This window comes from Alternaria alternata (genome assembly GCF_001642055.1).
Source record: "Alternaria alternata strain SRC1lrK2f unplaced genomic scaffold CC77scaffold_5, whole genome shotgun sequence".
In the NCBI taxonomy this organism is placed as follows: Eukaryota; Fungi; Ascomycota; class Dothideomycetes; order Pleosporales; family Pleosporaceae; genus Alternaria; species Alternaria alternata.
Window position 1 is genome coordinate 1,396,570 of NW_017306194.1, and position 27,923 is coordinate 1,424,492.

The 27,923-nt window shown below is 51.6% G+C and overlaps 11 protein-coding genes across 11 annotated transcripts; 7 read left to right on the top strand and 4 right to left on the bottom strand.

The window, feature by feature from the left end:
- Nucleotides 1-217: 217 nt before the first annotated feature.
- CC77DRAFT_1006831 (hypothetical protein) lies at nucleotides 218-2,113 on the bottom strand (the record flags this gene model as incomplete). Its single annotated transcript, XM_018523441.1, has 3 exons — nucleotides 218-1,073; nucleotides 1,239-1,724; nucleotides 1,794-2,113. 3 exons carry the CDS (start codon nucleotides 2,111-2,113, stop codon nucleotides 218-220), a joined length of 1,662 nt encoding a protein of 553 aa, XP_018388905.1.
- A 601-nt stretch (nucleotides 2,114-2,714) lies between these two features.
- Nucleotides 2,715-4,250, top strand: CC77DRAFT_1038927 (kinase-like protein; the record flags this gene model as incomplete). Its single annotated transcript, XM_018527137.1, has 2 exons — nucleotides 2,715-3,740; nucleotides 3,813-4,250. The coding sequence occupies 2 exons, from the start codon at nucleotides 2,715-2,717 to the stop codon at nucleotides 4,248-4,250; spliced, it is 1,464 nt and encodes a 487-aa protein (XP_018388906.1).
- Nucleotides 4,251-4,497: 247 nt separating this feature from the next.
- On the bottom strand, nucleotides 4,498-6,592 carry CC77DRAFT_1029430 (hypothetical protein; the record flags this gene model as incomplete). The annotated part of the gene is made up of 2 exons (XM_018526512.1): nucleotides 4,498-5,543; nucleotides 5,608-6,592. The coding sequence occupies 2 exons, from the start codon at nucleotides 6,590-6,592 to the stop codon at nucleotides 4,498-4,500; spliced, it is 2,031 nt and encodes a 676-aa protein (XP_018388907.1).
- A 1,162-nt stretch (nucleotides 6,593-7,754) lies between these two features.
- Nucleotides 7,755-8,225, top strand: CC77DRAFT_1006834 (hypothetical protein; the record flags this gene model as incomplete). The annotated part of the gene is made up of 1 exon (XM_018523442.1): nucleotides 7,755-8,225. The coding sequence occupies one exon, from the start codon at nucleotides 7,755-7,757 to the stop codon at nucleotides 8,223-8,225; it is 471 nt and encodes a 156-aa protein (XP_018388908.1).
- A 1,917-nt stretch (nucleotides 8,226-10,142) lies between these two features.
- On the top strand, nucleotides 10,143-13,402 carry CC77DRAFT_1018301 (hypothetical protein). The gene is made up of 4 exons (XM_018524587.1): nucleotides 10,143-10,333; nucleotides 10,516-10,601; nucleotides 10,769-11,141; nucleotides 11,190-13,402. The coding sequence occupies exons 1-4, from the start codon at nucleotides 10,286-10,288 to the stop codon at nucleotides 13,299-13,301; spliced, it is 2,619 nt and encodes an 872-aa protein (XP_018388909.1). The 5' UTR covers nucleotides 10,143-10,285; the 3' UTR covers nucleotides 13,302-13,402.
- Nucleotides 13,403-14,676: 1,274 nt separating this feature from the next.
- CC77DRAFT_1029432 (fork head transcription factor 1) lies at nucleotides 14,677-17,304 on the top strand (the record flags this gene model as incomplete). Its single annotated transcript, XM_018526513.1, has 2 exons — nucleotides 14,677-17,117; nucleotides 17,175-17,304. The coding sequence occupies 2 exons, from the start codon at nucleotides 14,677-14,679 to the stop codon at nucleotides 17,302-17,304; spliced, it is 2,571 nt and encodes an 856-aa protein (XP_018388910.1).
- An 800-nt stretch (nucleotides 17,305-18,104) lies between these two features.
- CC77DRAFT_1059178 (NADH:ubiquinone oxidoreductase 11.5kD subunit) lies at nucleotides 18,105-19,080 on the bottom strand (the record flags this gene model as incomplete). Its single annotated transcript, XM_018528205.1, has 3 exons — nucleotides 18,105-18,275; nucleotides 18,404-18,543; nucleotides 19,053-19,080. 3 exons carry the CDS (start codon nucleotides 19,078-19,080, stop codon nucleotides 18,105-18,107), a joined length of 339 nt encoding a protein of 112 aa, XP_018388911.1.
- Nucleotides 19,081-19,978: 898 nt separating this feature from the next.
- CC77DRAFT_1059179 (HET-domain-containing protein) lies at nucleotides 19,979-21,803 on the top strand (the record flags this gene model as incomplete). Its single annotated transcript, XM_018528206.1, has 3 exons — nucleotides 19,979-20,039; nucleotides 20,088-20,501; nucleotides 20,557-21,803. 3 exons carry the CDS (start codon nucleotides 19,979-19,981, stop codon nucleotides 21,801-21,803), a joined length of 1,722 nt encoding a protein of 573 aa, XP_018388912.1.
- Nucleotides 21,804-22,090: 287 nt separating this feature from the next.
- Nucleotides 22,091-23,104, bottom strand: CC77DRAFT_930629 (hypothetical protein; the record flags this gene model as incomplete). The annotated part of the gene is made up of 1 exon (XM_018534173.1): nucleotides 22,091-23,104. The coding sequence occupies one exon, from the start codon at nucleotides 23,102-23,104 to the stop codon at nucleotides 22,091-22,093; it is 1,014 nt and encodes a 337-aa protein (XP_018388913.1).
- A 1,040-nt stretch (nucleotides 23,105-24,144) lies between these two features.
- CC77DRAFT_1006839 (hypothetical protein) lies at nucleotides 24,145-25,107 on the top strand (the record flags this gene model as incomplete). The annotated part of the gene is made up of 1 exon (XM_018523443.1): nucleotides 24,145-25,107. One exon carries the CDS (start codon nucleotides 24,145-24,147, stop codon nucleotides 25,105-25,107), a length of 963 nt encoding a protein of 320 aa, XP_018388914.1.
- Nucleotides 25,108-25,942: 835 nt separating this feature from the next.
- On the top strand, nucleotides 25,943-27,879 carry CC77DRAFT_1086550 (hypothetical protein). The gene has a single exon (XM_018529438.1). The coding sequence runs from the start codon at nucleotides 26,028-26,030 to the stop codon at nucleotides 27,411-27,413; it is 1,386 nt and encodes a 461-aa protein (XP_018388915.1). The 5' UTR covers nucleotides 25,943-26,027; the 3' UTR covers nucleotides 27,414-27,879.
- Nucleotides 27,880-27,923: the final 44 nt, after the last annotated feature.

Here is a 27,923-nt window from a genome sequence, read left to right on the forward strand (position 1 = left end):
GCTTTTTGCGATGGTGTAGGATGGTGTGAATGTACAGGAATGCGCAGCTGAACTGCGAGCAGGCTGAAGTTTACCTGCAAGGTGCTGCGCCACCACATCTGTTCAGGCGTGCGCCAAATGAACGCCACTGAACCAACCTCTATTGCGGCAATACTTTGCACATCAGCCGAAAGATTGTCAAATCCATAGAAAGGCTGAGTTATGTCATTTTGTCGTTTCATCGTATGTAGAGCATGTCGCACTCCGTCCTCGCACGCTCTCCGTTCATCACACCGTCAACATAAGCGAACCCGCGAATCACGTACTGCGCCTTCCCGCCAGTCTCACTAGGTCTCAATATCATCGGATACGTACTTCCCAACGCGACGAACACCTCATCGCCAGGCTGCGTAGTCGCGATAGCGCATCCGACCAGCCTGCTCCTCGTAATGAAGATGCTGGACTCAGGGTACTGTAAGTCCCACACCGGCTTACCAAAAGCACGTCCGTCTGCACTATTTGACTCTTCCAGCAAATCACCGGGGATAAATGTAGTCAATATCGCTCGATCGTCAGCCAAAACGATGGCCAGATATGCGATGAAGTTGTGCAACAGCTCGAGTTGCTCGAACGGGTTGATCTTGTGGCTTAGACCAAAGGACAGTGATACTGCGGCAGCCGTGAGGAAGGATCTGGTAAGCGGTAAAGTGCCGTTAAAACTAGCCGCGAAGGTGTGAAGATTGCGTGTCCATAGACCCTTTAACTTTGTTTTCCCCTCCACTGAGTCGATGATGGTATTGGCAAAGTTGAACTGGTTGTACGATTCAGCATGTGTGATAACATCCAGGCTGAAGCCAGATAGCGACAACATATCGGTACCCTTATCGATGCTCCACGCTGATTTCGTGTCGCCAGCGGGCTTCCACGGCATAGGCTTACCAAATCGGAATGGGTTGCGGAAGAGCATCGGTATGTTCCAGCGCGGAATCCAGGACGGCTCTTCTTCCCCTGTAATGTAGAGCAATACATCGGCCTTCTCGAAGTTCACGAGCGCTGCCTCAACCGAATCACGGTATACTTCAAGCGTTGACTTGCTGTAATCTGGATCAAGCATATGGCCATCCTTGGACAGCTTCATCAAGCCTCGCAACCCATAGATAGTGTCTCTGGCATCCAGGCAACCATAGTTAGATGCGAGGTAAAGTATGTTGAGCCATCGCGTCGGTTACGCAATCAATTCTGAGGTAGTCGCGACCCACCAGCAGTTCGCAGTAGAAAACCCGTACGCATCCGAGAATGCAGGCTCCATTATGATATAGCTGGCAACAAGGTCGACCCTGCTCCACACTGACTTCGCATGTCCGACGTTGACCTCCCGGTGGAGGTTGGCGCTGATCTCCTGAATCACCCAAACACGAGTGAAATAGGGATGGGAGTAAAACCACACCAGCGACTTCCACATAGTATCCGTAACGAGGTCGATATCGTTGGGTAGAGGCACATCGGCTCGACGCTTGAGCAGATATTCCTGATATGTGTCTTCGCCGACTCTATGCTCTTCGATCGAGATGCCGAGTTCATCGCAGAGGAAATCAGATACGATTCGGATCGCGTTGACGGCTGTTGCGGCATCGTGATCTTCGGTATCAGCCCCAAGCCAGATTTGAACCTTTTGCGCGTTTTCGTAGATTCTCTTCATCTGCTTCACTTGCAGACCGCGTTCTGGTATATCCCTTTGGTTGATGCTACGCATGGTTAGCTCAGGAGATAAAACTAGGCTCCGTCATGACTGCAGTCTTCAGAACACAACCTACCATAATGCATCAGCCCACAAAAATCGCGACCTGTCCTTATGACGAAAGTGCGACAAGGCCGTGTGTAGATTCTGAGTGACCTCAATGATATGCCCATTGCAGAAAACAGGTGCCTTCAGTGTTGGGTCGCCCCAAGCGTAAGAGATAGCCTCGTACTCCAGTAGTGACTCCCACTCAACTGTATGAAGCTGTATTGAAACAACGTCGTCAAAGAGTCCGAGAAGAAGTTCCGCGATTCTGAGTGACTTCTCACGGGGCAGAATGTCGTAGGTGTAGCTACCGCCCAAGTCGGACCGAACAGCGCCTGCGGAATGAGCCATTGCGGATGAAGTGGAGAATGACACCAAGTGGGGCAGTGGACGAAAGCTTATGTATTTTGGGCTACGCGCATCTCCGTAGGCCGCCCCCCACGAATTTTACTCCACGCCCAGCTTTCAAGATTCCTTCTACGATGAAGTGCAGCCGTTCATGCCCGAAATCTCGTGCTGTGCCGTAATGCTGCAGATGACTACCTAGGCATGGCGACAAGGCGATAGCTGTCTGTACACACGCGCTGTACGCACGAAGCAACGATTCGATTATCGCACGAACATCGTCACTCGGAAGTGTCAGCAGCACACCAGGTCATAGCTGTCCGTCACTCAGAATATGGCGCTTCCTGCATCTTCAGCAGCCCTCCACCGAACAGTATGCCAACTGAGATGGTGGATCCCACCCTTGCGTGGAACCGCTTTTGTCACATCCTTGTCTCCATGTCCTAGACGCGCTTTCGCCTCTTGCAGAGTCGTTCAGGATGAACACCAAGATGACAACGAGCTGTTCGAATATACCTCCGGTCGACGGATGTACATGAATCAAACTGCAGACCACGCATCGATAGGCTGACTAACATGATCACCTAGTTCCAACGAGTCTCTCCGCATGGCTGAACGGCGCATGCCTTTTAACGTGTCTGAACTCAAGGAGGTCGCTGCGAAAGCACTCAACAAACCTGTTGAAGACATCAAGATGCTGAGAAAGATTGCTGAAGGTGGCTTCAATCGTATCCTGGAGGTGACAATGAATGATGGCGCATCGATACTCGCACGTCTTCCTTGCCCGTTAACCGTACCACGACGATTAGCAGTAGCAAGTGAAGTCGCGGCACTAGACCTCCTTCGTGCGAACGGAATACCTGTACCTCAGGTTCTAGCTTACTCGACTGGTAAGAACGCTATTTCCGCAGAGTACATGTTAATGGAGAAGATGACAGGAAAGCCGCTTAGTTGTGTATGGGTTCACTTGACCGATGATGAGAGATTCAAGATCTTGCATCAAATAGTCACCATGGAAGCAAAGCTGTTCGCTATGGAGTTGCCAGCCAGTGGCAGCATATACTACTCTTATGACTTACCTCCGACAATGCCTCGCATCGATATACCTGGATTTGACAACGGCTTGTGCATTGGTCCATATGCACACTCAGTGTGGCGGTACGGCGAACGCAAAGATCTGGAAATCGACCGTGGTCCTCATACTAATCCTCGGCTCGTCCTTCGGAGTTTCGCGGACAAGGAGCTAGCCTGGATTCATGCTCACGGTCGACCGCGCTACCCGTTTGATCGTGAATACATGGACTCATTCGATCACAGGAAGCAAGATCCTCAAGAACATGCTAGTTCGCTAAGAGACTATTTGAGTCTTATACCTTACCTTGTACCCGCAGACTCAGCAGCACACACTCCGACACTTCGACATCCCGACCTCAGCCCCAACAATATCTTGACAACCGACGATCTCATTATAGCTGGCTTCATCGACTGGCAACACGCCATGGTTCTCCCTGCTTGGCTGACCGCCGGCATACCACCAGCCTTTAAAAACTACGCGGACGAGGGCTCACGTGGTCTTCAAATCCCAAAACTCCCGGATGACCTTCAGTCTATGGACAAAACCTTACGCGCCAAGGTAGAGGAGCAATACCGACGTTGACACATACATTTCTGGTACCTTGCGTTAACTCGGCAATTGAACGAGCAGCATTGGCAGGCTTACATGGGGCACGACGGAGCTTTCATAACGCGTAACATGTTCCTCCAGGCTGGTATGATTTGGCAAGGCAATAATGCGCATCTCCAGATTGACCTTTCACAGGTTGTTCGCAATTGGTCAGTCTTTGCAGCATCCACCGCCGACGGCAGTATACCGACATGCCCAGTTGTCATCGAAGAACAGGAGATGCAGAGAAGGGAAAACCTCAGAATTTCGCTCAAGGAGGGTGATGTGTTTAGGAAAAACATGTCGGAGATGATGGGCGTTTTATCTGACGGATCTATATCGCACGAAAACTTCTATGTGGCGAAAGAAAGGGAGAGTATGATCAGGGAAGGTGTTGGAACTAAACTCAAAGACGATCTATTGGAAGCGGAGAGAGTGCTCCTGGCTTGGCCTTTTCATGACTTTGACGAGGATGAGTAGAGTGATTCTACACACATGTCACTTGTATTGTATGCGTGTCCTTGTATGACACAAGACACCGCGTTATGTGGAGAAGATAGACATTTCCACTCATCATGCGCCGATGCTGTAGAGCCCATGCCGTTCGCAATGTAATCCCAGTATAGAGGTAACTCTAACGCCCTCAACGCCTCCATGTCTGATGCTCATTTCACTGTATGTACAAACGCCGCAAATGCTAAAAATTGGATCGAAGAGGCTGTCATCTCTAATCCTCATCGACGTGCCTCTCGGCATTCTGAGCATCTAAGATACCGTCTCTGCACTTCTTGCAGACAAGCAAGGCACAAGAATAGCATTCGTACGCAAGGCTAAACTTGGCTGGCGATTCAGAAAAGATAGTCGATGGTGTCCTGTGGAACTCACGAAGCGTTGAGCCCTGATCATCCCGCATTGGGACGATCTTGTTGGAAAACGTCTCGTCAGATGCTCGGTGCCGGAGTCCCATCTCTGAGGTGGCGATGGTGTTACCATAGGTATCTACTGTTCGTTCAGAAGAATACTGAACGTCCTCCATCGGGAAAGGCTCGCGTGCTGGCACGCTTTGAGACAGCAGAGAGGACAAGGTGTGGCGGAGATGAGGTGCTGTTCCGACGGCGCCATGGGCTTCAAAGAGTCCACGTGGGGGTACATATGCTCCCCGTCCCCGTCCCCATCCTCGTCCTCGTCCTCGTCCTGCGGCCATGCCCCGTGTAATTCCTCTATTCGCTCCCCTCGCGCCCGCGGGTACAGTCCTCACGCTCGTGTTTGTGTTTGACGCCGCATTAGGTGGTTTGATCTCTGGATGTATCGCACACCAGCATTTCACACATTCCATCTCGGTCGAAGGGTCATTGTTCAGCGCTTTGGCAAGGGTGATTTTGCATGAATCAAATCCGTGTTCGCAGTCCCATGAGCGGTCTTGGTAGTCTTCTGTTGGTTCCTCGCCGAAGTTCAGATCCTGTCGCTGCCAGTAGCGGTGTCCTCCGCCGTCAAGGTTGCGTGGTTGAGAGGCTGGTTGCGGGAGTGCAGTTGCTGCTTCTCCAGTAGTGCCTTGAAGCTGAGTCGCTTCATTAGAAGCGTCAGGTGTATCATTCGTGTCAGGCAGGAGTCTGGTATCATCGTGTTGTTCGGGCGACACATCTTCGTCTTCATCTTCATCTTCATCGAACGACTCGTCATCGTAATCGTTTTCCTCGCCGCAGCCTCCGTTGCAATTGCTGTAATCTTCCATACAGGCGTAGCAGAAATGGGCACCACATCGACACTCCATATCTAGGTACAGGCGCAGGAAGTTAGTGTATGTCGCATACGATCTTTGTGCAGGTGAATTACTTACGGTTGCACCCGAACATCCGCTTCAATCCATGTCCACACTTTGGACACTTCTTATAGCCCCAGCTCTTCAATAGTTCTGTCGTCTCTGCATCGATGCCGAACTCAGAGATGTTGCATAGACTGTCCGGATGAGCGACTTGACGGCAATCAGGGCAGATACCCGTTTCGCAGGCTGGACATGCGACAGATTTTGAGGTTGGTGTTCCGATGCCAGAGTCTGCGCGCTTTCCTTTCCTCTTTGTTACTTCCTCTGGGAGAAGTCGTTCTGGGATGAATGCCGAACATGTTGGCATCGGACAGTAAAACGGATTTGGTGTGAGCCACTCCTCGTACTTTGATCTGAAGTCCGCAAACTCCTCCCTTGTCAAATGCGGCTTTGCTTGATGAGGTTGGATCTGTACGCAACACCTCGGAGGCATGCGAGTGGTGTCTTTGCAACATTCCGTGAACATCCTCTTTATGCATGATCCGCAGTATGCGCTTCCACATTCTCTGCATGGCTTGATAACCTCTTTTGCATGCTTCGGATCTTTGGAACTCGGCAGCTGGGTGCAGCATACGATACACTGAACTCCCGTTTCTTGGACAGGAGCTGGCGGGGCTGGTGCTGGAGAGGGCGGGACCGTGGCGACTGCGGGCGGTGGATCAATATCGGTGCTGGTGTACTCGATGGACATCAAGTCACGTTCTGCTTGAGCGAGGCGAAGTTCAGCAGAGATCCTGTATATCTGTTCCATAGCGACGGAGGCTGCAGATGTAGTCGACAAGGCGGGCGCGCTGTTGCGTCTTGGCGCAATGGCAGTTGTGGTGATAGAAGTTGCAATGTTGATATCGTCATAGGCGAAAGTGCCTGGTAATTGCGGAGTGATCTCTTGGCGACCTTTTTGCGCGTTCACATGGTCGATGTCGTGATGTTGGCCAGTCGCGACCGGTGAGGCAACAGCCTTCACCTGCGGTCGTACCGCGCGAGACAACTTAGAACCCATGATGATTGAGATGGCTTTTGCAACATAGAATACATGGAACGCTCTGGAAGATACGGCTTAAATGGAAAGCAAACTATAATGCGATACGGGGAAGCTTGACTCAGAAAGGCTGTTGACTCAAAGAAAGGCGTTGTGCTGCCTGCAGGCAGCCTTGCGGCGTTGACAGCCATTGGCTTGACCAAGACATCAACAAGACACCCCACATTTTCCATACACATCTCAGCTGCGACAAGGCTGTGATGCCTGGAGCTGTGACTCGCGCGTCTTTCACGTATGTTGGTTGGATAATTGGCGTTCGTATGGTAGGATCTGGGGGTAAGAGAACGAGGCTGAGCACGTCATCCAAAACCAAGCTTCAGCCCTTGAACCACGCTAAGCGACGCAGATACGTACAATACCACAACAGCCACAAAGACGATCTTATTTCGCCCTTTTTCGTGTGGACAGTGGTGCATGTGGGTGATGACGCTAGGTATCCTATGTGCGATCGACTTCTGCACTCACCCCGCGCTGCTACCTGGCGCTATACTGAGTTTAGCATATCGTGAGATTGTTCTACTCTGACGTCTCTACTCAGCCTCTATAAGAACCACAATTCCCACCTAAATCCAGATTTCGTATGGTAGAACTTGCACCACATCCTTCGCGGTTCGACAATCGTAATTTTGTTGAACGTCTTGCGGCCCATATATTTGGAGATATAGGAAGCAGCTGTGATTACATCATGTCACCCGAAGAAGTCCTGAGCGGCACTTCCTAGGCTCAGAATCCTGCGATGTTTTGGAATGCGACCGATCGTTGGGAGTGCGTATTCCGTGACTCGGCAAATCTTGACCCTACCCTACATCGGCGGAAGAAAACGTACCTCTGGAGACCATTTCGATCTATACAGATGATGTTGCAATTGCGTCTGGATCGTGTCGAACTTCGACATTCAGGGTAGGTGAAATTGACCGTCTCTTGTTGATCAACATCAACAGCACCGGAGAAGCCGTATACTCTCCTTCCTCTTTGCTTGAGTCTATCCTCTATCTTACCGCGCCCGTTCTTACAACACCAACCGCCCAATGCGGACCAGGATGTGGTAATGTCAAAGTTCTTGAACAACCGGCTAGTCCACCTGCTCCCGGCTCAACGATATCGAATTTTGGATTCTTTTACTATGACTGTAACACAACGGTATCAGCACCAAGATATCTCGGCTACAAATGTCGCTGTCGCTGCTCAAGCGATTGCACTTTCTGGGGAGCGCCATCCCGAAATATTCACATTGGGACCGGAGACAAGTGAATCGGGGTCTTGCACTGATGGTATGACATTCGGAGAACCTCAAAACAACAGTGTAGTAGGGATGGCAAGCCTGCTTTCACGATTCGCTATCGGCGTAGTTGCAGCAGCGGCAGAAACGAACCCGAAAGCGATCGTCTCCGGGCATGCGCCAACACAAGAAGTCAGGATTCAGCTGCATAGTCCAGTGCTATTCAGTCTAATCCTCGTATCCATTGGCCTGGCCCAATCGTGTTTGTTCGTTGTTGCGGTAAAGTTTGGTAGCAGGCTTGAGATTCCTGTGGTCGCGATCTCTCAGCTGGGTGAAATCCGGAAACAATTTGTCGCTGAGCCTGCAACCTCTTGAGCTGATAGTCACTTGATCGGTACATGAGAGTGGATTTTCTGGGAGGCAAAAGTATCTCTGATGATGCTTTCCTATGTCGAGTAACCAATGTTCGGAGACACCGGCTGCTCCCGTGCATGAGTAGCTGTTCAGCTCAGATGTGGCGATAAAGACGCCAATCTGCTTTTGGCCTAGAATAAGAGGGGTCCAAATGGCGCACCTGGGGCTCCGGGCAAGCTTCACGTTGCGACTTTTGCGAAATACGTTGTATCCAGTACAAGAAGTGCATGGTGCCACCTTGAAAGTCAAACTCGAAAGCTAGGCCCGACTGCGGGAATGAGGATTCGGCTCGGTGTAATACGATGTGACCGTGCCGAGATGATAGAGTAATCTTGGGCAAACTTGCAAGAGTAGAGGCTCGTCAAGTCTCCTTCACCAGCTCTCGTGAGATGCGCAAGTATGCTCGTATTGGCATCTTGCCATAGAGCTCGTGAGAGTTTGGTAGACTGCTGCAGCTAGACGTAATTTGTGCCATGGAGCGGGGTACGTAGCATGAGCGACTCATGCAAGACGTCGGAGGAAGACGACTTCTAGACTGACCACAGTCAGCGGAATACCTTGAACGCGCAAGGCTATATATTAGCTTCCACGTTTATTAAGTTGAGATCGTCACGCTGAGAGACGGGTTCTTGGGTATCGCTAGATTATTCTTAGGACGCGCAGCGAACCTGGCTAGTTATGCCTCCAAGTGTCAGAGTTTGCAAGCTACTGATGTACCCTGAGGCGGACTTGAAGTCGAAGGTACATCACATCATCTTCAACCTGGTGACTAACAGAGCGGCACAGCCAAGTTTCGCGGAACGCTGGTAACATGCCGAACGTCTTACCGACGGATCGCGATGCCGCCTTGTATCGACGCGATACTGCTCTAAGGTAGAAGAGTAGCACAACTGGGTCAGCGTCGGAGACAGGTTACTCTGACAAGATACGTGACGTGAGTGACTTTCCCATGTACTACCTGCCGTGTGGGGCAGTCGACGAGAGCACCCTGGTGCTTACTAGATCACCCGGTGGAAAAGTTCTCAAGCGCACTCGATCGGTTGCTAACTTGCTGGAAACCAAACGCCGAGGTAGGAGTCGGAACGTTATTGTGAGCTTACGAACGGATCCAATTCCGCAAACGGTATTGCCGAAGATTCGCCAATGTATAATGCGGGTGCTCCATGAAAATACTGGGTCTACCCCGAGGAGCTATACCAGCCGATTGTACAGCCCAACGGAGTATCGGACCTCACATCAGGCGCTACCATGTAGTTGCTAGACACCAAGGCTTGCGACTATGGGGCGCAGTTCGATGAAAGCTGGCATACGACATCGACCCCGCACTGCGTGTCTCGCCCTGGGCTTGGAGGTCGTGGGCCAGCCAAATAGCTCGCCTCACGCACCCCCAATTCCCTAGCTTGGCTATGTTGTGGCGTTCGGAAAGGGCTTTCGAGAGGAGCTTATATGCACGTCCAGGGTTGACGTAGGTATATGACGATGTACACGGCTGGGGCAATTGACTGCGACCGTGCACACAGGTTGAGCGCGACGGGACAAAAGCAATACTTCTGCTCTTCCCTTGTGGAGCTTCCCTGACGTGATGCAGCTGCATGTAGGCCATGGTCGCTGCATATATGCAGGACGTTTGACTGAGCAGAGAGCATGTGATGGGACTTCCAAGGAAACATCGGGGCCAGAAGACAGAGCGGACGCCCCGGATTGAGCTCCATCGAGTCATTGAGGGCACCAAGGGCGGAGACCAGCAGGTTCTGCACATGCTCCCCGCAAAAAAAAGAGCCAGCCGCTTGCGCCTGGGGTTGTGACGGCGCATGGTGCTAGGGGACGGGTAGCTGGGGAAGCTATGCCCTGCCCTTGTCACTTGCTGCTCATCGCAGTGAATAAAGGCTGCCATGGTGCCCGTGAAATTTGGCCTGTGTCTGCGAGCGCTCTCAACTCCTACTTACATGTTAGCACAGTAAATTTCATTATTACTGTGTACTTGTACATCTCAACTCGCGTTTCCCAGCCAGCCAGACGTCATGCTGTGGCTTGCACAAGCATTATTGGCGGGCCTTGCCCATGCCCAGGTACGTTTATTTGTTTTGTAGCTACGCCTCACAACAGCGTTGTCGCTGCGAAATATTCATGTCAAAGCTGCCGAAATGCTACCTGATCTTGCGCATCTTTTTGTTGCTCTTTTCCCATTCTTCCGTCCAGTACAATTCAACCTTGCAGTCGTGTTTACGAGCTTCCGCTGACGATAAACAAGTATTCTAACAACACCACACCGGGCGCAAATGACACCAGCAGCAGTCCTTTGGACTTTGCTGACAGCCCGCCTTTCTACCCATCTCCGTACGTACAAACCCGACGTTTTGCGCAATGCGACCCGCTAGAAGTGCGCTTGACAAGTGTGGGGAAGAGCGAAGGAGTGCAGGCTCCACTAAACTTCACACTCGGCAGTCGCATTGCGCGAGACTTTACTCCGACATCCGAAGACACCTTTACTGACTTCACAACAGCTGGGTGGAGGACACTACCGGCGACTGGGCCGATGCCATTACCAAGGCAAAGGCATTCGTCAGCCAGCTGACTCTTCTCGAGAAGGTCAATCTCACCACCGGAACAGGATGGCAGAGTGAGGCCTGCGTCGGCAACGTCGGCGCCATTCCCCGTCTCGGCTTCGACTCTTTGTGTATGCAAGACAGCCCTCTGGGTATCCGTTTCGCGGACTACGTCTCCGCTTTCCCAGCAGGAGGCACTATTGCTGGATCATGGGACCGTGGCGAGTTCTACCAACGTGGTTACCAGATGGGTCAGGAGCATCGCGCAAAGGGTGTCGATGTGCAACTTGGTCCCGTTGTCGGTCCTCTTGGTCGCAACCCGAAGGGCGGTGTAAGTTGATCAACTTCATCACCATGATATCTACTGACTTCTACTCAGCGTAACTGGGAAGGTTTCTCCCCCGACCCCGTCCTGTCTGGCATTGCTGTCGCCGATACCGTCCGTGGTATTCAGGATGCCGGTGTGATTGCTTGCACCAAGCACTACATCATGAACGAACAGGAGCACTTCCGCCAGCCCGGACAGTTCGAGGACTTTGGTTTCGTCGATGCGCTCAGCTCCAACTTGGACGACAAGACTCTGCACGAGCTCTACTTGTGGCCCTTTGCTGACGCCATCCGTGCTGGAACTGGCTCGATCATGTGCTCTTACAACAAGGTCAACAACTCGCAGGTTTGCCAGAACTCATACCTGCAGAACTACATCCTGAAGGGCGAGCTTGGCTTCCAGGGATTCATCATGTCTGATTGGGATGCCCAGCATTCCGGAGTTGCTTCCACTCTTGCTGGTATGGACATGACCATGCCCGGTGACACCGACTTCAACTCCGGCCAGTCCTTCTGGGGACCTAACCTTACAATCTCTATTCTCAATGGCACCGTTCCCCAATGGCGTCTCGACGATGCCGCTGTCCGCATCATGGCTGCCTACTACTACGTTGGACTTGACGAGTCCATCCCAGTCAACTTCGACAGCTGGCAGCGCGACACATACGGATACGAGCACTACTACGCGAAGACTGGCTACGGTCTTATCAACCAGCACGTTGATGTCCGCATGGATCACTTCCGCTCTATTCGCCGCACTGCTGCCAAGTCCACTGTTATGCTCAAGAACTCTGGCGTTCTCCCCCTTACCGGAAATGAGAAGTGGACTGCTGTGTTCGGTAATGACGCTGCTGAGAACGAGTACGGCCCCAACGGATGTGCTGACCGTGGTTGCGATAATGGTACCTTGGCCATGGGCTGGGGTTCAGGAACCGCTGACTTCCCTTACCTCGTCACTCCTCTCGAGTCTATCAAGCGCGAGGTTACTGACAACGGCGGTGTCGTTACTTCTGTTACTGATAACTATGCCTACACTCAAATCCAAGCTATGGCTAGCCAGGCTGACACCGCTATCGTCTTCGTCAACGCCGATTCTGGTGAAGGTTACATCACCGTTGATGGCAACGCTGGTGACCGCAACAACCTCACTCTTTGGCAGGGTGGTCAGACTTTGGTCCAGAACGTCTCCGCGCTGTGCAACAACACCATTGTTGTCATTCACTCTGTCGGCCCTGTCCTTGTTGACAGCTTCTACGACAACGAGAACGTCACCGCTATCCTCTGGGCCGGTCTTCCTGGCCAAGAGTCCGGTAACGCTATCGCCGATATCCTGTACGGCCGTGAGAACCCCGGTGGCAAGCTTCCTTTCACTATCGGCAGCTCCGCAGCTGAGTACGGTCCTGACCTGATCTACGAGCCCAACAACGGCCACGGCAGCCCCCAGGACAACTTCGATGAGGGTGTCTTCATTGACTACCGTGCCTTTGACAAGAACGACATCACTCCCATCTACGAGTTCGGTTTCGGTCTCTCTTACACTACCTTCGAGTACTCTGACATCAAGGTCGAGAAGGTGGCAGCCGGCCCATACCAGCCCACTACTGGCCAGACTATCGCCGCGCCCACTCTCGGCAACTTCAGCCGTGATATTGAGGAGTACCAGTTCCCCGCCAACGCTACCCGCCCGGCTACTTACATCTTCCCCTACCTCAACTCGACCGACCTTGCTGAAGCGTCGCAAGACCCCGAGTACGGTGTCAACCACACCTGGCCTGCCGGTTACGCCGACGGCTCACCCCAAGCTCGCATCCCCGCTGGTGGCGCTCCAGGTGGCAACCCCGCTCTGTGGGACGTCCTTTTCACTGTTGAGGCTACCATCACCAACAACGGCACTGTCTCTGGTGACGAGGTTGTCCAGGCTTACGTTGCGCTTGGTGGACCTGAGGACCCCAAGGTCCAGCTTCGTGGCTTTGACCGCTTGAGCATCCAGCCCGGTCAGAGCGCTACATTCCACGCCGACATCACCCGCCGTGATGTTAGCAACTGGGATGTTGCCTCCCAGAACTGGGTTATCTCCGAGTACCCCAAGACAGTGTACGTCGGTGCTAGCTCGCGCAAGTTGGTTCTTAGCGCTGAGCTTGACACCAGCGACTACACCTCTTAGAGGGAGTCGTGGAGGGATCTTGTATTTTGGATAAAATAATGTTCAATCCTTAATTCTCTAGTCATAGCTAGTATTATGAAGACACGATACTTGTACATATAGCACGAATGTGTTGAAATGAAGTGCACTCGCCTTGCCTGTCAAATTTCCTAACGAAACCGCCACACCCATAGCTGGACCAATCGAGAGCACACGCTCATTGTGCCTCATCCCTTTGGATTGAGGGGTAAGCCGTATCGCGGGCCGGGGGCGCTTCGGCGCGGAGCTTCGATGACGATGTAGAGTTGACAAACGCGTCTACGAGGTCACAAATGCAGCTAACGAGATGCAAAATCAATGCGTCACGCGACGAACGCCCGGGGTTGCGATCGTATGCAGGGTAACAGACAAACATTTCTAGGACGTTCTTCATGACCGTGTAGTAAACTACAGGAAGCGAGTGAGTAAGCGTCAGCGGATGGAAGCGGCAACGATTGGCGACTTTTTGGTGTTGGTGTGGTGTGGTGTGGGCCGTTGGCAGCGATCCTGTTGGCGACATGCGAACGGTTTTCAAGCCCTGATGCATAGCGTCATTGTTTGCTTGGCGAATCGAACGCGCACAGATTACCAGCGTTTTGGAGTCGCGATGGGCAGAAAAGAAACCCCAAGCATGCAGCGACGGGAAACGGATGTCATATGGCCATCATCCCGTCCGGTACCGTCGCAGGGCTTGAATGCAAAGTCTGGATCGCTCAGGCGCAATTTGGGCGCGCTCAGCTACCGCGTTATTTTGATCACGGGCTTCCAAGGTTGTGCGCACGGATAGCAGCTTGGTATCCTTCGACCAAGGCGACGTAATTTGTCCCCTTCTGCGGCTCTGCTCCATTATCTCTCTATCGATAGCCAATTCATTATCCTGACCCCTTCACGCGCCTCGGCCAACTGTCATCACCGTCCCCCGCACGCGTCGCGCATCGTCTCGCTGCGAATTGAGGTCATCGCCACGTTGCGCTAGCCAGCAAAGTCGCGTCGTGCTTGAATAACAAACACCTGGAAACGTCGACGCTTCCGACGCCGACCGCAGACTTCCTTCTCGTCACCACCCAGCTGCGACGCCTGCTCTCGGACTGCTCCCACTCCCTGGAAGACGCTTTCCTAACGCGCGCATTGTATTGGGAACCCGAAGCCAACGTTTCGCGGTAAGCAGCTCCCCATTTCCGCGTGTGTCGAGTCCCTTGGTGGGGCGGGCTGGCTGGTATTCGCACCCGTGTCTGTGGCTGGCTCGTCCCTCCCATGGTCCGCTGTCACCACCACAACAAACAAATGGTTGATACATATACACAACACTCGCTGATTCTTTCTCCTCTCCGTACAGAGTCTCTCGCCCGTATGCAACATGTCGACCCGTAGAACTGGACTCCGCTCGCGTAGAGACGCTCAACAGCAGTCTGAACCTGACACGCCAGATGCCACGCCCTCGCGGAAGCGTAGGCGGGTGAGCAGCCCAACCACTACCAGTGTTGCGGCGAACTTGTACTCACTCGCACAGTTGAATGGCTCCGCCCAAGAGGCGCCTGCCCCGGCCGCCGCAGACCCTCCCCGTACACGCATCACCGAATCCGTCGCTAGTAACGACTCCAACACGACACTGCCCAACGGCGGAGACGCAGACACTATGGATCCCATAGAGCGCCAGAACCTCGTTATCGCTGCTCTCCGCGTGCCCAGCTATGTGCCCAACGCCGCTATCGATTATGCCAACGACCTACAGTCTCAGCGCAATGAGGGTAAGAACATTGCGGCCTTTGCCAAGATTGCTGCGCGCGACTGGTGCTTCTTCGTTCAGGACACGCAAGTTAGAATTGGTCGTGTAGACTCGAGAGAACGCAACAACCAGCAGGGCTCCCAGCCTGATATCGCTGGACTGCCTACCAGCGAGCCTCATCGCCAGGACTGGGGCGTGCACATAGATCTTGGCCCTGAGCGCCAGATTTCCCGCGTCCACGCCGAGATCAACTTCGAGATTGATGATCAGCAGTGGTACATCACTGTCAACAGCCGTAACGGCCTCAAGCTGGACGATCGCCATCTGACCAGAGGAGACAAGGCGCCTCTGCACTCGGGTATCTGCATCAGCATCATGAGCACACAGATGTTGTTCCTGCTTGCCAATCAAGAAGACCACTTCCATCCCATGTTGTGGCGTCAAGTCAAGAGCGAGGATGCTGCTGAGTCTGACAACGATGGCAACCCGCCGCCCAAGTCGCATCAGCATGCCCATCCTAGCGGACCTACACCCAAGCGTGATCATTACGACCCGTTTCCACCATCTTCACACCCCCGCAACAAGCACCAATCTTCACAAGCATACTACAACCAAATGACATCCACACCAGGCTACCCACAACCTGGCACGCCGATGACTTTCCGGGGCGAGAAAGACCCACGCGGCAAGGGCTCTCCTGCTACCTTCTCTCGCGCAGTTGTGTTGGAGACTGGAGACAATACCGACTATAGTTTGGACGCCAATAAAGATGTCAAGCCGCCCCACAGCTATGCCCAGCTCATCGGTCAAGCAATCCTTAGCAGCGAGGAAGAGATGCTCACACTTGCAAACATATACGACTACATCAAAGCTCGGTATGCCTTCTTCCGGTACACAAACAGTGGCTGGCAGAACAGCATCCGGCACAACTTGTCTCTCAACAAGTCGTTCGCCAAGGTTGCACGCCGTACCGATGAGCCTGGCAAGGGCATGAAATGGAAGATCGCGGATTCCGAAAAGGAAGAGTTCATCAAGAAGCAGCTGCTGAATCCTCGTAAGGGAGGTGGAGTTCAGATCGGATACCGCATAGAAGGCTCCGGGCCTAGTTCGCCCGCGCTAGGAAATCCGTCTCAGGCCACCGAGCGCCTCGTTGGTGCTCTGGAGTGTGATACTCGCAGTGGTCAATACTCTGCCCGTGTCAAGTCACCTCCACGATCTGCTACGCCTCCGCTATCGTCCGTTCCAATGGCAAACGAATCATACACTCCGGATCGCGGCCCACGTCCGTTTGGAGGCTTCAAACAATCACCGACCATACGCGACCAGGATCGCTTCGTTACTCCAGCGAAGCGCCTCATGTATGGTGCCAACGAAAGCCAAAGCCTTCCCCATATCAAGCAGGATGATCGCAACTTGGAATCCTCACCTGGTGTAGACCCTGTCAAACAAAGCGTCCCAGGTATGAAGACTGACGTGGGAAACTCACCGCCGACTTTGTACTCGGATGCCGGATCGCATCATATGAGCGGTGGTTACGATGCCGGTCGAATGAACAACGCACTTGTAACGCCACTTGTCTCTCGCCATGCGCCTCGTCTCGCACCTCCCAGTACTGCCCAGATGCCTAGCCAGTACATGGCATTCTCCAGCCCTGCACCTTTCTGGAAGTTCGTCGACCTTCCCAGCACACCCGCCAAAGCACCCCTTGAGTTGAGTCCTATCAAGCTACAGCGTCCAGACTTTAAGGATGGCGATGACGAGGACCATCCAAGTTCACCGCCCATGCTGCCAGACAATAGCGCAGAGCCTGAAGATGAGGAAGACCGAGACCAAGACGGTGATGATAAAGCCGATGAAGATGAGGATGTTGGTCCAGAAAGTCCAAGCCGTACTGTCTCTCGACCTGTTAGTCGCCGGGATCTTGGAAGTCAGCATCAACGCTCGCGGTCGAACAGTAATGTCAACGGACTTGGATTGGGTATTGTCGGCAATGGAGGAATGGTACGTGGTGCTAGCTTGACAAGCTTCGAGGAAGAAGCCGAGCCTGAAGAGGAGAGCTACGATCTTTCAAAGTAAGTCACAGTGTCGTCTCCATTGTGGGTACAACTCGGTATACTAACAAACAGCAGGGGTTTCCAGAAAATTGGCTCCTTCCACCGCAGCATGGCACAAGCCCACGGCCTCGGCAGCATCGGTAGTCGGGCTACGGCTACACCGCCTCCTCATCTGAGTCGCACAAGTGTTCCTGCGAACATGTAGAATTTATCAACGGAGCCCACGAGGAGGTCTAAGCACTCCTGTGTTGCGCTGTGGTACAAAATCCACGCTTGCGATCACTGATGTTATGCGGGTATATCTTACTCCAGGAGTTTCCATGTCAGCCAACATTTCCAGGTCGCCAGGCTCGGGTCCTCATGGTTTCGAGGACAATGCTTACTACGAAAAAGGAACGTTGATCATGGATGGTTTTACGACGACTCTCTCATTCTGCTGTTGAGTTCAGGTGTTTGCGATGGTGTACCTATCAGCATGGAGTTCCAGGGTTGTTGATTTATTCGCTGTATTCTTTTTCCGTCGCATAGGCATCATGTCGATCGGTCGATTCACTCCGCTATGGCGTTTATGGGTCGTAGCATTGACTAAATATGGGAAGCGTTATGATGATGATTGCCCGGTCAGTCTTTTCAGTTTTGCATTATTCAGAGGATGGATAGCATGTGGTATTCGGATGGCAGAGGTGGGGGATTCATGAGTACATCAGTAGTACTAGAGAAATGAAAGCATATTTGTAACTTTGGTGCGACTTGGTTCTGATGTGTATCTGGATGTGTATCTGGATGTGTATTTGAGGATGAAGAGACGGTCAGATGTGATAACACTCAGACGCGCGTTTCTCAATCACTAGCAAGATGTGCACAACCATGTATCGACACGAAGGATAGCTTAATCTCTTCTCATTGTCATTCTTCCAGTTACCCATGCAAATATATATGCTACGGTATCCCTATCTCCCCTCTTCTCAGCCGTCCGTGTTCCTTCAGACCATAACGTGGTCTGGTCTAGTTAATCTCCTTGTGCGGGAACCACTTGCTCGGCTTGAGGTTCTTCTCCTCAAGCGGCGCATCCAAGACACCCAATCGCCTTATCTCGCCCGCTGAAGGTGCGTCGTCGCGTTTTATGTTGGCTTCGGCCTTGCGGTACGCGGCCTGGAGGGCGAGGGTACGGGCGGCCTGGATGGGTTGTGAGTCGGTGTAATTCACGACTGGGTGAATGGTAGCGAGAATGGGTAAGGGACGGGTAAAGAAGGAGTGGGAGGATGGGAGCTGGTAAGAGTTTGATAGATAGGGTATGTACGCACCTCCTTCTTGTGGTGAAGGCACTCGTAGTAGTCCTCAAGGACGGGTGCGCATTTTGCTTTGCCCGAATCGTCCTCGGCGTTTGTGTTGGTGGTGTAGCATGCTAGGACTTCTTGCCAGAAGGGGAAGCAGCGGGATGGGCCTGGAGCGATGTGTTAGCACTGGGCCAGGTTTTGGTGTCTGAGGTCTGTGGTTAGAGAGCTTTGAAGGGCTGAGGCGGCGCGTGTGAGAGGGTCGGCGGAAGCGGGGAAACGGAGCGGGCGAGCGGATGGCTCTGGCAACGTGAGAAGCGGACAGGCGTTTCGAGATATGTTGTCGCGCCTTTGAAATCGAGAGACCCTCTCCGGGCTGTCGATGGTGTATTTTGTCGTGTTCGCGCGCTTTGGTCTCGCCGTAGGAGCAGCGCTGTCTTCGTATGGCTGCGGCTTGCCTACGACCAAACGCTGCTGCCGGATCTAATTCCACCTGTTCTTCCATGTATGTTTAACGGGCTCGTGTATTCCGCGTGTGTGATTGCGTCGTGTGGTCGTCGTTGTTGCTCTTCGCATTTGTTCAAGATTCGCTCTTCGTGATGCCATTGCGCTCGCTCGGGTGCGTCCGCCCCCTTCCAAAGCTCCAAATAATGACCCCCAGAAAGCGAAGTGTACGTACCACCAGCAAGTCCGTATCCTGAAGCCATTGTCGCGATGTTTAAGTGGGGTCTCAAGTCGCGATGTGCAGCTGCTGTGAACTCGGCCAGCTTTGGTTACGTCAGCAGCGCACGGCCCCTTGTTTGCAATCCATCTAATGCTGTTGGTGAGCCACGCCGTGCACACTTGACAGCTTGGTACAAGTATGCCAACTCTTGTCTCAGCAAGCACCACATATATCAATGGCTCTTGCGCACCAATGTTCTTGCCAGAGCTCTCGCAGAGGACCATGACGAATCACTGCAGCGCTGCAAGGCGTTCACAATGCTGTTGGAGTACTTTTCTCGTATCACGTTCATGATACGCTGCAGGCATGCAGGCTTACTTCCGCTAATCGTTACATGTTCATTGCATGCATAGAACCGCACCACAGCCACGCATCCTAGCTGCATGCGTCATGTGCTCTTTTCCAGACAACCCTACCAGGCTGCAACCTTTCATTCATGTTCTTCAATCTGATGCGGAGGCACTTCCTCAAACCTCGGTTGCATCGCGATAAAGACCAGTACTCTTGGCCGAATTCTCTTGTACGCTGACTATTTTATCCGATTTCGAAACCTTATTACCAACACAAGTGTATCCTTCCAAGATATGTCTGCTAGAAAAGGCTACTGTGCTGGCTGTGGAACACTACTAGTGGACAAAACCATGAAAGGAGATTTAACGGGGATTCCTTTTACTGTCGTCTATCCCGAACAGACGCATAATGTGAGAAGCAAGAAGAATTTTGCGAAAGTGGTAGCAGGGTCGAACCATGGTTGTCGCAATTGTACTGTGGTTCTAGATGCTTTGTCTTCTATTTTTAAGAGCAAGGAGCGAGAGACGTTCGAATTCGCGGTAGGGACTCAAGGACAGACTGGGACTTTAATGATTGAATGTAGTCTTGACATGGACTTCAGCGAAGGTCGACACGTTGACCCTACTCACATGGAAGTCTTTCGGCAAACTGGTATGTCAGGCTGAGTTGAATGCCCGTTCGACCTGATAAAGTGAATAGACCAACCGCAAAGGTCTGAATCCTGCAACTCTGTTACCTGGGACCTCGAACAATACCGCGCACTATCGGGAAATACATCCTCACACGCAACTCTTGGTCTGATTGCAAGTTGGGCAACTCATTGTGTGGAACACCACGAGCATTGTCCACAACGATTAGTCAGTCGATTGCCTAAGAGGGTCCTCGAGATCACGGCTGATCACGTATCTCTCAAAGAGAAACCCAATACTCCAGCTACCTATGTTTGTCTGAGTCACTGTTGGGGTCCAGATGGCCCGGCTATCAGACTGACTGCTGATACTGTGGAGCTTCTCCATAAAGGCTACGTCACATCCGATCTGCCCAAAACATTTCGAGATGCTGTCGATGTTTGCAAGCGTCTTGGGATTTGCTACCTTTGGATCGATGCACTATGTGAGTTCATATGCAGAAATGGAAGTCTGGAGAAAGATGTGGCTAATAGGTTTAGGTATCTTCCAGGACAGCCAGGAAGACTGGAAAGAAGCAGCTGCCACGATGGCAGGCATCTATGAGCATGCATATATTACCATCGCAGCCACCTTTGCTCCAGACAGCAATGGCGGTCTGTTCTCTTCTGTTCGACCTCTCGGGACACGCCTGGACAAGCATCCCCACCTGTATATTCGAGAGTGCCTGCCAACTTTTCCCGATGACTTTTATACGAGAGATCTAAAATCATGGCCGCTTCTGACCCGCGCCTGGGTGTATCAAGAGCGAAGGCTCTCGCCCCGCACCGTGCACTTTTGCAAGCATCAAGTGTACTGGGAATGCCAGACCAACTTTGACTCCGAGGATGCTAGCGAATATAAGGTGTGGATAACAGACGCTGATGATGTTGATAGAGATCTCGGATGGGGTGATAAGGTCGTGGATAGTACAAGACAATGGCAAAAGATCGTGTCGGAGTACACCAAGCTCGAACTGACTTATGATAGCGATCGTCTACCAGCTATCGCGGCTCTGGCGAATCGAATGTCACGGCTGCGACGAGCAGATGATGTCTACATCGCGGGAATGTGGAGGAACAGCATACTTTCGGACTTGTTGTGGGAGTCGAGACCTTTCGAAATCGGGAAATGGGGGCGGCCTGTCGAACCGCGCTCTGTGCGACTGGTCCCCTCTTGGTCTTGGGCATCAGTTCGAAACGCAAATATCTCTTGGCGTGAGTGCGCATTTCCAGACACGACTCAGATCGTTAGCCTTGATTATACTGCGATAGGTGCTGCTCACCTTGGCGAAGTCATCAACACCAGCATTGTTTTAAGGACAAATGTCCTTGACCTGACTGGCGTGGTAATTTCGGATTCACACCGGCCAAGTGATTCCATCCACGAATTTCTCAGATCTACTCCGCGCATGGATTCTTTCCGGCGTAACAATGACGCAAGTATTCATTGTACTTTTCACCAAGATTACAATTTGGCCACCGCCGACCCTCTGTATATGCGTGGACACGATCCGAAGCTTCTTATCTCGAAGGCGACCCGTGATTCCCTAGGCGGAGTGGTTGTTCGACAAATCACTGAGAAGCCCGTACAGTATGAGAGAATTGGCTTCCTTCATATTTTCACCTTTAGTCTAAAATCTAGTATCAGTGGACCTGACGAAATCGGGTGGAACTCTAATGGCGAAGCTCAAAGACGAGTTGACGAATTAATACGGTCATTGCCTGTGGAAGAGGTGATGATCATCTGAAGTCTATATCGCCAATCACGAAGCGATAGCGGAGCCATCGTGGTGCTAGTCACGTACAACATACGACAATCGCGAGCAAATGATCAAAGAGTTCTAGTTTCATGAAGACCACAGAAATAGATACAATAATCCACTTTCGTTCTAGCTATCTAGTCTGGATACTACATAGACCCGCAAACTAAGATGCTGACACATGAACCTTTTCCATATCCTCCAGGTTCAGTCATAAGAAACCCGAAGGATATGAGCCTGAACATATCCTCTAGTTTAGATATCAGGATCCGCGCCTACATAATGGGTACATTGATACCTCGGACACGACGAAAGTATCCAGCCTCATCTGCTTTCCATTTCTTCTTACCCGGCTCCGCCATCTTAGCCTTGACTCGCGCTGCCAACTCGGCATCCTTCTTCTTCTGCTCATCCCACTTGGCCTGCTGAGTTGCTGCCCTCTCCTCCAACTGCTTCTGGCGCTGCTGATACATCAGTCTAGCAGACTCTTCCCGAAGCTTTGCCTTCGCCTCAAGCCAATTCTTCTTGTCAACGTAGGTTTGGTGCTTCTGCATCTTCTTCTTGGCCTCTTCCACCGCGACACCGAAGCGCTCATTGGTCTTCAAGTACACCCGGTAGTCATACGGATCTGGAATCTGGCCCTCAAAGTCTAATCTCGCGATGGCATTAACGACTTTCCGGAAGATGCTATCGCCGACTGGGGTTTGGACGGCAGAAATGGCATCGATATCGGCGTAATCTGGGAGGGAACCGGAGCTGATACGTGCCCAGTACCAGTTGAAGAGATGCTGGGTGTAGACATGCATTCCGAGAAAATCTGCAGCGCTACACATTTGAAGATCCCAGTACGTCGACTGGTAGGGGTGCAAGTCCCTGGCGAACTTGTTCCACGTAGTCAGGTCTATGAAGTGCTTGATCAAATCCTTCACTGGTTGGACTTCGAGATTCGTGGGAAGCTTGATGATGCAGGGCCCAGTGCCATTGGTACCTGCTACCATTTCCTTCTTGGTCGACGTCGCACGGAAGAGAGCGACGGGTATATCTGTAACGACGTTGCCTTCACTGTCGATGATCTGCGCCTTGGGTCCTGTAGCCAGGAGTTTGCGGTCACCAAAAGACAAGGGGTAGATTTTGCCAGCGTCTACGACCTTGATCTCAGCTTCCTGTTGACGCGCCTTCGAACCAGGAGCGGTGACAAAAGCATTGGCGAGAACGGAGGATGCCGCTGTAGGAGATGCTATAGATGTCTTCTTTGCGTCTCTATTGGCAAGCTTTTGAGCCAGCGACATGGGAGCCATCTCTACACTGTGCTTCCCAGAAGGATAGTCAGAGTCGTAAGGATCGGGGTGGATCGATGTCGATATGTAGGTGGATTGGTAGAGTTGAGAATGAATCTCGTGTCCGGTATGAGTAGAGCTAGGCAGTGGAGAAGGGGGACTTTATACGCAGAGGAAGGTGCCGAAACAACAGTGAATGTACGACACCATTGGAACACTGAGAAGCGGAGGTCTGCAAATAGTCCTTTCCACGTACCAAGGAGCGGCGGGAAACTACTTTCACTGCTTCGACTCGCTTCACTAAATACATTCCAAATGGTTTAACTTTTGGCTCATTTCATGCAGAATCGCCTTCACGCGAACCAAAACACTAAGATGGCCGAACAGCGTTTACAGATCCATACCGATCGCGTCGTTACCAATAACAAAGAGTATGCTGATCGAGAGGCGGAGGACCTCATGTTGCGTACTCGGGTACTCGAGAAGAAATCTCCTGGTTCAAAGATCATATGTGAAGAAGGAATGCTGGAACAAGATATTCGAGAAGAGGGTTTCGCTTTAGATCACTCATTGTCAACTTCGCGGATGACGTAGTCAATTCAACATCTATTAGCATAGACCTTACTTGTAGATTGTCGACATCCAGATCCACTGTCAATGCCGCGTGCATTTCTCCCCCCAATCGTAGACTATACTTTGTTGGTACAGATTGGTGAAATTGATGATCCAAGTTCATGTTTTCCCCTCTCGGTTCGTGTCATGCTCGAGTGAATGTAGCGTAAATCGCGCACATGTGCATAGTAATACTTCTAGGCAGAATCACCAATGATCCTAGCATAGTCAGCTGATCATGTGGTACACTGTAGACGATCTTTTGGGAAATTTTCCTTGCAGTACATAACTCTGTCTGCCTTACTCATAAAATACTCCATCACGACGTCCAGGACAAAATTCTCGAAGCAATATTGTCTCACTCTCACAGTACACTCCAAACATTGTTAGTGGCGTTCAAAAGCAGCCTAAGAATGACTAAGATCGGAACGGACATCAAGATGGCCAGTACTGCGCGAATCGTGAACACCTTACCTCAAGAGCAGGATGTTCCTGGCAGTCTCCGGTACGTCCAAAATCTCGGGTATAACAGGCGCAAGACTCTGGTGTCTGGCAAGAAGGTCCAGTTCGTAGACCCTCTGGGCAAGTCCATCTTGTCAGGAAAGCATGTTCTCGAAATGCCAATCGCCCTGTTCAAGGCTGTCTCGGGAAAGCACGACCTCGTGGTCGACGGCAAGATTGTAGTACCGGAGGGCATCAGCATCGCCGCTGCGATGAGGGTCGTCAAATTGATACTGGAATTACCTTTTTCTAAGAGGGTGTATCAGTTTCAAAAGTTTGTGGTAAAGAATGCTCAGGGCCAGCCCATCAAGGACGCCGAGGACCCTTTCCAGGACCTACAACTTTGCTGCGCCGCAGACGCCTTCGGTATGAGCTCGTTCACTCAAGGTATTTTCAACAGCTTCTTCAGTCGTGTCAACTCTACTGTTCCCTCGAAGGTCATCATCGACATGATTACCGCCACCCACAACCCGACTGGCAACAAGTTGTTCAAGCAGATGGCGTATACCATCGCAAAGAAACTTTACGAAAAGACTTTCACGACTGGAGACATGTTCGAGGAGCACTACCTTCCGACCAACCCTCGTCTTTCAGAAGCTATTTACGACTTCATCGCCAAGTTCGAGGAGAGGTCCATTCGTGATGCCGCTTATCAGGAGCGTGTGGCTAAGCGCGAAGTGCTTGCTGCGAAAGAAGCAGAGCATCAGCGTCGCAACAAGGAATACAACGCGATGAGGGCAGAGGTTGCGCAGATGACTGCCGAGAAAGCTGCGCAATTATCGGCAGCTGGCGAGTCTTATCGACAGAAGCTTCGCGAGGGCAAGAAGAACTTCACCCCGCTCGAGGCAAGCTACGCTTGGAAAGTGACAGGGAAGCGCGTTGCTGCCTCAGGTAGTAACTGATTGAGCGCGATCTCGAGTCGTTCGTTGCATGTTGAGCAATCGATGGAATGAGCGGCGGGCAGAGGCAGAAAGTCGAGTGACACAGCCTACGGCTCTTCATCAGGCATACTCTTATGCGCTTGTTAATGCATACACCTCGAGGAAAGTTGTCATTTGTGAAGCTACAACATCAATGTAAACTCTCAGTTGACAGATTTGAACAGCATTGTGTCCCGATGAGATACCGAAAGTTGTCCGTGTGCAGGGTTGATGACGTGACTAGCGCCCGAATCCCTTTTTAACGTAATATATAAAACTCATCTGTGATATACTAGTGCTTCGAGACACTCGAATTCAGTGAGACTCGAGTTATTTGCCGCTTGCGGCTATGAATCCAATCGATCGAAGCAATCAATTCATGGCAAATCTCACAATGTTTGTGTGGTCCTTATAATCACATCAGAGCCGGATGTTGCAGGTCTTAGAGATATTAATTCGCGAGTTTAATGATCTTTAGGCACAAATTTCGGTATATATTGTTGATCATCTATCAAATATTCCACGAGAAAATAGAGAAAGCACACTACAACATCAATATCTGAGTTAAACATAGTGGGAAGGCGAATAGGTGGGTGAAGACCTGGTAACGACGTCGTGAATGATGTTATGAACCGCTATTTATCGGCCTTCGCCACTGGAAGTGATATGGTTGTTGAGCGCTTTCACTTTGCGGACGAGCCCCTATTACAGTCCCTACTTTAGGCACCCGCACCTGCTGTTGTGGATGAAGTCGTCACTTGCTGGCTACTACTTTTTACCCAAAAACACTCCGTCCACTACCGCTCTTCCCCTCTTCCTCACCAGAAACTCTCAACCCCGCGACTCAACCCATAGTGACGAATCTCGAAGACCAAGTCAAGTACTTATTCACGCCCTCTATCATGGCGAACCTTTCCAACCTCCCACCCGAACTCTTTCAGATGGTTATACACGAGCTTGTCATCACTTCCAAATCTCCTTCGGATTCTTCGCACCCTTCTCCCCGCCCAAGAATCGGTCAGCTTTGGAGATTACGAGGCGTTTGTCGTAGCTTCGCTGCGGAAATCGAACGCGAGGTCTTCTCTCAACAGCCAAGAGAGTTCTACCGCCACCGTAACGTTCGGCGCCTGGTCAGGGCGCACTTCTCGCGATTCATGTTGCAAGTTTCCCGGAAGCCAGGCAGTGTAAATGAGAAAATGTTTACACGGCTCCAACGTATGGTTCAATACATTGCGAAACAGGTCGAGTATGAAGACAAAGAGCAACGCAACGAAGTCATGGACAAAACCTACAACGGCTTGAGTAAGATCCTTCCGATGGATGATGTAATTCATGCCTTGTGGTGTGATAATGTTGGGTGTCCGTACTGCCTCAATTTCCTCGGTTCGAAGCTTCCCAAACGCCTTCCCTATCACGATAGGTTCTGCGCTGCCCTAGCCGCCGGCAATCATCGTCTTCTTTCCCAAATTCTCCCAAAACTTGCTGGCTCACACATAGATCAGCTCATCACTACGCAGCCTATCTGGTTCGCAATACAAATGCGTGACTTGACATCGCTCAACACCATTCTCCGTTATCTCGAGGCACAGCCCCCGTCAGCTCAAATCTACCTTACGCGTACTTACGCAAGGTTCTCCATCTCGAAGTGCATTAGCAACACACTGTGGGAGAAATATCTTCCCGCAGCCCAGCTTCTGCTCGACTACTACGAGAAAAATCTGCCGTGTCCTTCAAGCAAGACCTACAGCGGATGGGTCGCCGAAGCATCTGCAAATTGCTCGCTCGATCAGTTACAAGCCCTCAAGGCTGTCCTCCGCTTCAATAGTGGTAGCACGAACTTGATTGAACATGACACACTTGCTGCTGTGTACGCCAAGGGTAACTCTGCAGCTATTCAGGAGGTCCTCCAGCATGTCGGAGATATCAACAAAGGAACAGTTAGGACAGCCCCTATCTTCATCGCTGTCCGATCTGGACGTCCAATCGCCATACAGGCCTGTCTTCAGGCAGGCGCTGACGTCAACCTCTCCATGCGGCCCAACATGCGGGCGATTGGCAGAACACACATGACGCCTCTCGAAACCGCTGTCCATCGACATGACGTCTCGATTGTGAGAACCCTTATCGAAAATGGCGCGACGATTCCGCATATCTCAAAATGGCCGACACATGCTCGCACGTACCGCTTACTATATGAGGCTGCATCAAAACTCACCGATGTCGTACTCCCTGACCTGGAGCATTTCAAAAGATGTAACAAGAACGATCTGAAGGCGTTGAAATATTAGAGATTGCTAGAATGTAGCACACCCTGGAAGATGCGATGTGGTGGCCTTGAGAATCTAGAACAAGAGTCCCAGCGACTACCTAAGGTCCGTTTTTAAGGTAAGGTACATAGTGAATGCGGGCAGGAACTTAAGTAGAAAGCGTCATCGAGGTATTTACTGTGAAAGAAGCTGCAACAGTAGATGCTATGTTGAAAATGTCCATGTCCTACAAATCTCGTTTATACCAGATCCATTGTTCAACCAACAAAGATTCGTCAGATCTGTGCTGTAGCGCCTTATGACTACGTACCTTCATTCATGTTTGCGATTTGTTTGCGACATTACCGCCATACTTAGCTGCAGACTTCTGCCGTCCGTAGAAGAGCAACCGAGCCAGCATTAGGAAATCGGCAATCGTTCAAATCACCAGCGCTGCCACTTGTACTATAGTATGAATACGACCTCTGCACACACATGTGAAAAGATCTTCATAGCATGTGGAAGGTTCTCGGAGCCTGAAGGAACTGACTA

Coding starts and splice junctions, on each gene's coding strand:
- CC77DRAFT_1086550 (XM_018529438.1), top strand. CDS start 26,028: ATGGCGAACCTTTCCAACCTCCCACCCGAACTCTTTCAGATGGTTATA.
- CC77DRAFT_1018301 (XM_018524587.1), top strand. CDS start 10,286: ATGCTGTGGCTTGCACAAGCATTATTGGCGGGCCTTGCCCATGCCCAG. Junction 10,334..10,515: donor CGGGCCTTGCCCATGCCCAG/GTACGTTTATTT, acceptor ACGATAAACAAG/TATTCTAACAACACCACACC. Junction 10,602..10,768: donor CCGCCTTTCTACCCATCTCC/GTACGTACAAAC, acceptor ACTTCACAACAG/CTGGGTGGAGGACACTACCG.